The sequence below is a fragment of the Gouania willdenowi genome, chromosome 13 (assembly GCF_900634775.1).
Source record: "Gouania willdenowi chromosome 13, fGouWil2.1, whole genome shotgun sequence".
Classification (NCBI taxonomy): domain Eukaryota; kingdom Metazoa; phylum Chordata; class Actinopteri; order Blenniiformes; family Gobiesocidae; genus Gouania; species Gouania willdenowi.
This window is the reverse complement of record NC_041056.1, coordinates 30960557-30970519: the sequence shown is the minus strand read 5'-3', so window position 1 is coordinate 30970519 and position 9963 is coordinate 30960557. Positions and strand designations below refer to the sequence as shown.

The 9963-nt window shown below is 37.6% G+C and overlaps 1 protein-coding gene across 1 annotated transcript; it reads left to right on the top strand.

Moving 5' to 3' along the window:
- Positions 1 to 6516: 6516 nt before the first annotated feature.
- foxl2a (forkhead box L2a) lies at positions 6517 to 8226 on the top strand. Its single transcript, XM_028465611.1, has one exon. It carries the CDS (start codon positions 6739 to 6741, stop codon positions 7657 to 7659), a length of 921 nt encoding a protein of 306 aa, XP_028321412.1. The 5' UTR covers positions 6517 to 6738; the 3' UTR covers positions 7660 to 8226.
- Positions 8227 to 9963: the final 1737 nt, after the last annotated feature.

Genomic DNA, 9963 nt, shown 5'->3' with positions numbered 1-9963 from the left:
TGTCCTTTATTTTAGGCAGTGGCTATCCATACGGTTGCCGTATCAATATACCGACATTCTATCCGTACGCAACGCCCCTCATTGGCCAGTTTAGGTCACGTGACTAAGGCTAAACCTAACTGTAAACCTAACCCTAACCTTAACTCTAAAAATTGTTGCGATATAGGATTAAAACCTAACCCTAACACTAACTCTAAAGCTAACCCTAAAATGCTACGTATAAGTGTACTTCAGTAAAAGTACCAATAGTACCAGGGGTTGTCCGTACCTAACCGTAAACCTAACCCTAAAAATTGTTGGATTATAACCTAACCCTCAGACGCTACGTACTTGTACTTCGGTAAACCTACTAATGGCACCGGGGGTTGTCTGTTTGGCAACCGTACAAATACACTTTATTTTATGGAAAGAAATTAACACCTTTAACAATTCTAAAAGAATTTATACTTTTCATCTTTAAAAGATGCTAATTTTACATATTTGTTTCCTTGTGAAATGGTTTGCAACTATAATTCTGGAACAACTACACTACTAATACTATACTGCATCACATTTTCAATAAACAGTAATTAGACATTTCCCTTGGACTGGGTGCGGCTCATTATCCAGAGGTAAAAGTGGGTCCCGAAACAAAGTCATTTGAGAACAACTGCACTAAACTATGCAGGCGGAGGATGTAGGGGGGATCCGTTGGTCACTGTTTATTTGCTCTATTGCTCTCTCTTCTTTCTGGAGGATTAGGAGGCATGTTGCAGACCCTGCGTGAGGGCCACTGCTACTTCCTTCTCTTTCCTCTTCACCTCATACAGAACCTCTCATCACACACACACACGATGTTCTTGTGTACGTAAAATGTAGTCTCACATTATTCATGGTAGAATTTCTTCTAATATGAGTCAAATTATGACTGTTTTTTTTTCCCCTTTCACTTAAAAAAATAACTAGAAGTTGCAAAACTTTGTTTAATGTCACTTCTCATTTTAAAATATGACTCCACTGAAATCATGGCTGCTGTGTGCAAAGAATCATTCAAACACACGTCAGATAGACATAGTAAGATTCCATCCCTGGAAATACTCACATGGTAAAGGTCTAAAAAAAAAAAATTATAGAATACTGTGACAATATTGAATTTAAACAAGTTTCTTTTCTTTTTTTTAAGAAGAAAAGCTAGTATCATGGGTAATAATAAAACCAATATCGTGCTTTGATACAGCATTGTAAAAGCTATCCAAACCAGTGGTTCTCAGACTTTTTTAGCTCAAGTTTCTCTTATTTCTGAATCCAAGAATCCCCTTTGTGCGACATTTTGTTTAGAAAACTATTTGAAAACAACTCTAGAGCATAATGATGGAATGAACGAGTGATAATACACATTTTGAAACTGCTAGAGACAAAACTGGCGAGCAACTGAATATTTTCTTTTGAGTATTATTGGAAGTATAGTGAGGCTTGTGGCTATACAACTAATAATGATGAAATTCGTAATATTATTATTATTATTATTATTATTATTATTATTATTATTATTATTATTATTATTCGTTTTGTTTGACTATAACGCGTCCTGTGCTCTCCGGTCCCTGACCCGAAGGTTCCGCTTAACGCATTCTCTCCGCACGCGCCATTATAAACATCCTCGATGCAGACGTGCGAGGGCAGGAAGTGCACGATGACAGGAATTCCACTCTTCCACGTGACATTAGGACACACACACACACTTTAAAAAAAATACACAAACTCTAAGGCACAGAAACGTGTCAGTCTCTGTTTGCCTTAATGATTTATTTGTGAAGTGTTTTTGTTTCCATGAAATCTCTTTTTTTTTTTTCAATTAGCAACGTGTTATTATAATTTTTTTTGTTCATAACTTAATTGTAATCTCGCAATATTGAAGTTATTTTAAGTAACGCGTATAGTAGTTTTGTCTGCTTGGGAGTCCGTGTGTGTGTGTGTGTATGTGTGTCCGTTGGCCTCGTCGATGACTGTTATTTGGTGCATAAACCGCTGTCTGTGGAGGTTTCATGTAATAATTGTAATAAACAGCTATAAATACCTTAAAGGTGACATTCCTGGGCGTCCCGTGACGTAGCTACCCCATACCGTCGCGTGTTTGACTCGTGTTTTGTTTACAGCTTGTCAGCACGTGAGTTTACCACTTTGTTGTGACGTGAGGCGCGCGCTCGCCGCATTTACGAGTCACACGTGTTCTAATGAGAGTCAACAACACTGTTCACTGTCAAATGAGTCTGTAAGGACAAATATTTGTTGAGTCAGGGAAAGTGAGTCATGGGCAAACAAAAGGAGTGACATTATTGTTCTTGTTGAGAGTGAAAATATTAAAGAACTGTATCTTTATATTTATACCGAAAAACCTGAATAATTTAGACTTAAAGCCGCGGGTCATAAAAAGCTTTAATTGCTACTTTTAAAACTTTACTTCAAATTGTTTCAAATCTTGCCTGCAGTGCACATGCAGGCTCGTTTTGGAGCCACTTATAAAGAGCCTTAGGACGCATTTAAACCCCAAATTACTAAATTAAAGTATAAAAGTTTATAGGACTATCACAGCAAGTGAAATATGTTTTCCCTTGTTTTGCAAATGAGTCCATTTTCGATATCTTTTGGTTATAGATAGGCTATAAAAAAAAATAGGTGGACCAGAGCATCGGGCGAAAAAATGTCCATTTAGCGCACCAGTGTCAAACTCATGGCCCGGGGGCCAAATCCGGCCCTTTGGAGCATCCAATTCGGCCCACAGGAGAAAGTAAAAATGACAAAGAAAACATGAATCATTGTGTAAATTAAACCCAACAATATTTGCAGATCTTCAGAGTTTTCCCGGTGCTTATATCGCATGACTGAAGTCATTTTTAATGTTAAACTGTTGAAAGAAGTCAAAATTCTTACAAAATACTTCAATTTTCCTCAATTCATTATCATGTGATATTTCCCTTTGTTAAATATAAATTGATCACAAAATCTAGGAAATTTAAAGTGAAGATCCTGTTGGGACATGATATCTATCACTTATATGGTCGTTTTCTTACATATTTTGTATTTTATGTATATGTAGAAGTGCAAACTATGGCAGAATTATGTTGAAATTTCTTGCAGATAATCTGAGGCCCTCTTAAACTCAAACTGCTCCGTATTTGGCCCCTGAACTAAAACGAGTTTGACACCCATGGTTTAGAGGGTGAAACCCCAAAATTGCACATCTTTTCTACCACATATATATATAATTTATTATTTATTTATTTTATATTTTTAATCACACAAAAACGAGAGGACGAGTTTGATAGTTAGAATAGAATACAAGTTTAGGTTATCAAAATGACTTTTCTTTGCTTTAATTTTTAGTGAGTTTATAGGTTTTCAGATTTTACGTCGAATTTAGGTGAGCGCATTGTGATGTTTCTACAGACTTTTACTGTAATCAGCGCATTTTGGTTATTTTGTAACTTGATGTTGTTGCGCGTGTGGCCTACACTTTCAGCGAGGCTTCAACTGCACATTTTCACCCTAATATTGAATTCGACATTTTTCAGAAACGAGAGCACAATAAACATTTCCTGGAGCAACAGATCAACATTGAACAACTCCTGAAGCCACAGCGATCACTGACTATAAGCCTTAATGTAGAGTGATTATAGCTGCATCAGGACAAGTTTATTGTATAAACATAGAAAATTAATCTAATCAGGAATCAAATTCAATCAGCAAAAATAATATTGAATGTGTAAATTACTGAATTATAATGCAGCCCACTGGGATCATTTTCATCCGTACAGCTGCCCCCGGGCTCCGGTTATGTGACGCGTCGATGTGTTCATTAACGTGCTGAATGATGTCATGTTTAGTGAGACAAAGGCATATTATTAGTGGTGCAGAGATTAACAGGAAATGCTCCTCGTCTTGAACATGTGAAAAGAGACGCTGAGGACAAGGAACAACATGGAGCTGAGGCGCTGGAAACGCACAGTGGTGATTGCGCGCTGAGAGACGCCTCTGTGTGTGTGTGTGTGTGTGTGTGTGTGTGTGTGTGTGTGTGTGTGTGTGTGTGTGTGCGTGTGTGTGTGTGTGTGTGTGTGTGTGTGTGTGTGTGTGTGTGTGTGTGTGTGTGCGTGCGTGCGTGTGTGTGTGCGTGCGTGCGTGCGTGCGTGTGTGTGTGTGTGCGCACCAGCTGCTGCAGCCAAGGTGATGACACACATGCCAATGCTGTTCCACCTGCAGCACGGAAATATATACACTCACTGCCACAGCACAGAGAAAGCCGGGGGGACCCTCATGGGTGGCCAAATGCACCCCCCCCCCCCTCCCCCCCCTTCTTCATTCGCTTTGTGTGCAGAGCTCATTAAACGCAAGGATTTATTTATTATATAGTCCAGTGGTTCCCAATCTTTTTTTGTCCCGTACCCCATTTGCAATTTTGGCAAACCATGTGTACCCTCTTCATATCATTAATACCTCTCCATAATTTCACATTTCCTTTTTCATTTGTGGAACAGCGAGCTCTCCTAAACCCCTAACTGTGCCTCAATGGTTCACAGCATTGGTTTCCTATAAGTTTAAATCTACAAATTTAAACCAATGAATGGAATTTAAGGTGAAATTTTCTAATTAAAAAACAAAACAAAAAGTAAATACAGTCTTTTTTATAAAATGTAGCTATTTGTGGTTCCTATTGTCAGAAGTGTGATAAAATAGCCTCTACAGCATCAATTAATCCTGTTTCAATTAATTAAAATATTTTATTTTATTGAGCAATAGTATTGAATTTGTCAAAAAAAAAAAAATAATAATAAATAAATAAATAACTGAACATTTCCCAATTATTTTCTAATTTATTGTTAAATCTTTCCAAGTACCCCCCGCAATGTGCTCCGTGCCGCCAAGGGTACACGTACCACTGTTTGGCAACCACTGTGTATGCCTACCTTTTTAGCTAAAATTGTTTGGATAATTCGGAAAAAGGGAATTCCTTTTAATTGTGAAATAACTGTGACATAAAAGATGTAACTTTTACTTAATTGTTTTAAATTTGTTAGGGCTCATCTGTAAAATGTCAATTATTCATGTGTTTAAATATGATTTCTGAGAGAAAATTAGTTGAAATTTGGGTTAGTATAGCCACCATCATCACTTTTGTCAACAGTCACTCTTAAAACTCGTTATTTATTGTGAAAATGCATGTTTTAAATTAAAACCTTTCGGGCTAAATCTAATAATAATTCCAATGTTGAAAGTTTCACTCCAAGCTACAACCTATAATTACATGACAAAAACAGAACAAGACGTGAATTATGTTCGTTACTATAACACATTTGTAATATTCGGGGGGGAAGCAATGCTTTTTTATTTAAACCTTAGCAAATATAAAACAATAAACTTATTTTATTTTTTCAAAAACCTTAATCATGTTTGTTCATTTATGTTACCTAATTGATTGTTACCTTTAAAAAATAAAAACACTTATTTAAATTATGAACCAAATGCTAAAAGTAATAAAGATACTTTAAGACTTGTGCTATGAATTGACATTATTGTGCATGCATGTAATAAACATTAGGTTTAAACATTAACTCACAATAAACCTGAGATAATTCATGAGAAATTAGTTAATTCAAAAAATGTATGATGCCTGCGATGTTACTGCAATAACCTGGGGGTAAAATATCACCACTAAACAGGCTTTGTTGTATTTTCATTTTCCCTATACTTCACTTATATTGTTCTGCATTGCAGGGCCAAACCAAACCTGCTTTTATTATATTTCATACCTTAAATAAGTGGTCCCCAACATTTTTTTTGGATTGTTACCCTTTTTTTTATTTATTTAGAATTATAGTTTTTGATCACGTTTGTTACAGTTTTACAAATACAAAATTAGTGACAAATTGCTCCTTTTCAGATATTTTTATACTGCATATTATTTGAGATAAAGTGAAAGTATGGAATGCAATTGTTTTTTTTTTTTTTGTACTAATTTTCCTTTTTTTATTGTTGTTTTTTTTTTTTTTTTTTTTTTTTTCAATTACTAGACATTTCAAGCGACCCTATTTAAATTCCAGGCGACCGCAAATGTGGTCACAACCCCAAGGTTGAAAAACTAAAATGAATGCATTATTTGTTCAATTTAATTAGTAAATTAGTAATATAAATGTATGTCCTAGTAATACTTAACAAAAATACTCACGGACTTAAAACGTCTCTTGATGAAGTTTTTTTTTTTTTTTTTTTTTTTTTTTTAGTGGTAATTTATGCTTTTCCATCTTTGCTTTCCAACGTGTGACGTTTTTACACATAATTCCTCCCTTTGTGTCCTGAACTGACAGGAGTTTGTTGTTTGAGGGACGCACGCGGTTTTAGACGTACGTTTGAAGAAGAGCTGATAGTTTTTCATTGAGTGGAAACACTAAAGGCGGAACATTAAAAAAGCGGACGAATCACAACGTTCTACGTCGCTGAGAGTGAAGCGTTGGAGCAAAAGCTGCCTGTCAGTGGCCTCGAGGGGAGAGAGGGGCTGGGCTTCTGAAATGTCCCAAACCACAACCAGAGTAGTGTACCTCCAGCAAGATCCAGAGGAGAAAAAACTCTCTCTGAGGCGTGTAATAGAGATTTATTCGCGCTGAGGAGCAGCAGCCTGGAGCTTCACTGAGTTTGTTTGAAGAACAAGATTGAAGAATCGTCTCCTTCACACTTGAAACTGGACTTTCTGTGTTTTCGCTGTGCGTAATGATGGCCACCTACCAGAACCCAGAGGAGGATGCGATGGCTCTAATGATCCACGACACCAACGCAACAAAGGAGAAAGAGCGTCCCAAAGAGGAGCCGGTGCAGGAGAAAATTTCAGAGAAACCGGATCCTTCGCAGAAACCACCGTATTCCTACGTGGCTCTCATCGCCATGGCGATCCGGGAAAGCTCGGAGAAGCGCCTCACTCTGTCCGGCATCTACCAGTACATCATCAGCAAGTTTCCCTTCTACGAGAAGAATAAGAAAGGCTGGCAGAACAGCATCAGGCACAACCTCAGCCTCAACGAGTGCTTCATCAAGGTTCCCCGGGAGGGCGGCGGGGAGAGGAAGGGGAACTACTGGACCCTGGATCCGGCCTGTGAGGACATGTTCGAGAAAGGCAACTACCGCCGACGGCGCAGGATGAAGCGGCCTTTCAGACCACCGCCGACGCACTTCCAGCCGGGGAAGTCGTTGTTTGGAGGGGACGGATACGGCTACCTGTCCCCGCCTAAGTACCTGCAGTCCAGCTTCATGAACAACTCGTGGTCGCTGGGCCAGCCCCCCACTCCGATGTCCTACACGTCCTGTCAGATGGCCGGAGGCAACGTGAGTCCGGTGAACATGAAGGGTCTGTCACCGCCATCCTCCTACAACCCGTACTCTCGGGTGCAGAGCATGGCTCTACCCAGCATGGTGAACTCTTACAACGGCATGGGTCATCATCACCACCCGGCGCACCCGCACCATGCCCAGCAGCTGAGCCCGGCCACCGCGGCGCCTCCTCCGGTGTCCTCTGGTAACGGAGCCGGCCTTCAGTTCGCCTGCTCCCGTCAGCCGGCGGAGCTGTCCATGATGCACTGCTCTTACTGGGAACACGAGACCAAACATTCTGCATTACACACAAGGATTGATATTTAAACATTGAGCCGATGGTTCGTGTAAAAGTGAAGACTTTAAGGAGTGACGGGGGGTTCTAGATTTCAGTAAAACCGACAGTATTTTTTAAGGCCGTCCTGACGAGCCACGGAGATACTCCAGAGAAAAGCCTCTGCAGACTGGAAACCTGAGGACGGGGTCATCATAACAGGTAGCGTGGCCCCTGGGAGCCTGAATGAGTCCTGGACTGATGCTCATTACTCGATATTGTGAAATGAAACACTTGGCGGACAGACTTTCCAGTGTGCGTAAAAAGTGTCATCATTTTTACGCACGGTTTAAAATCGAGATGAAGACATGGATGGCCTCATTAGCTCAGTGTTTTTATTTTAATTTTTATTATTATTATTTTTGTTTGGATCAGAGCTCGTTTTGACCTCTGTGCGCTGAGCAGGGCCTGCTCGGTCCAACCTCTCCTGGGAACCTTGTTAGAATAAAAGTAATGTGAGTAGATCCATCAGACTGCCAAAAAAAAAAAACACACACACACACACAGTTCAGGGCTTTTCATTTTTCCTTTATTGCATTTGTATGTATTTTTTGTAAATGCCGATAGCAGCAAATGTCAGATTTTGTTAATCTTTTTTAATTATTACTATTTTTTTTATTTTATAAATGTGATTAGTTTTGTTTCATTCATGTCGGGGCCATGTTTCGTTTTAATTAGCACTTTCCCTTCTTTTCTAGGTTTGTGAATTTCTTAATAAACTCATAGTTCTCAAAAATACACAGTGGTCATGAAGTAGTTTGTTTTATTTTATACAGTCACCACTGTTGGCAGAAAACGCGCCGCTTGTGGAGCAAAAAGAAGGGGACGCTTTTCATAAATCTAGCCGTAATTATCTATAACATATGAATTGGTCTATTATTAATAACATAATAATGGCTTCTGAATTTACTAGATGTGCTACAAATGAAAAAAATAATAATAATTGTGTTGATTTTTAATATTAGCTGTAAAAATAAAATACAATGTATAATTGAGTAAAAAAAAAAAAAAAGAAGAAGAAGTTTTACAGGTTCAAATAAAACAATCAGTAAATAAAGACGGGTCGGGACATCTGCTCCAAACTATCACAAAATAGCAGAAGTGTCAGTAAAAGTTATTATTTTTTAGTATAGTTAAATTAATAAATACATTAAATAAATTAGCGTAACTAAATAAGAAATAAAGGAAAACAAATCATTTCACTAAATATCCCAAAAAAAATTAAAAACCAAAAAACCCGCAATTTAAACAGTAAATAAAATGGCACATTCACAAAACTCCTTTGTCCACTTGAACCGAAATGTTTATATCGTTGTTGCAGCATAAATTGCTTTATTGTGTGTGTATATATATATATATATATATATATATATATATATATATATATATATATATATATATATATATATATATATATATATAATTATTTTCAAAGTTGACAGAATGTTATTAACAGGTTGCGTGTCTGACAGACAGAAAACGGAAATATTAAAGTTTTTTAAAATTTTTTTTGCTATTGTTTACTCTTCTATTTTATCCCACTGTTTCTCTGCAGTTATACAGTTTAAAACATAATTCTTATAGGTAAATAATAATTAAAAAAAAAAAAAAAAAAAAAAAAAAAACAATAATGATCATGTTCCAGCCGATTGTGCCCCGGGTTTTGCTTCTTCTCTGGGTTTTAGTCCAAATTGAACTCTTTAAAACGTTTTATGTAGTTTCTATTTAAATATTTTACCACTAACTTAAAAAAAAAGGGTTAATTTCACCCTGAAAGGCAGTTCCATGTTGCAGAAGTCTGGAATGGAATTATTCTCTTTCCCTGTGGAGCCGCTGCAGCCTGATGATGTCCTGTCCCTCCTCTCACAGCCTAAACTCATTATGTGCAGACTTTTACTTTGAAATGAAAAGTATTAAAAACACATTCCAGATATACCTCTCACTTTATTTCCAATTGTCCGAGTGTAGCCGCGTAAAACCACACACACACACACACACACACACACACACACACACACACACACACACACATACACATCTGTGTGTGTTTTCTTACTCACACATAAAATGGGCAAAAGAAGGAATTCCACAGATGGACTAAAGGCGCGTTATTGTTTCCTTCCACGTGAGTCTTATTATTCAGACAGATCAGAAGTTACAAGGAAAAGTCCCAGTGCGCACGTTTACCTGCTAACATCAGGTTTGTGCTATTATATATGTCTTATTTCAAATGTAAACCATGCATCAACAATGTAAAATCTGCAGTTGAAAAAAAAACTCTATATTGAAAATTATGT

Coding starts and splice junctions, on each gene's coding strand:
- foxl2a (XM_028465611.1), top strand. CDS start 6,739: ATGATGGCCACCTACCAGAACCCAGAGGAGGATGCGATGGCTCTAATG.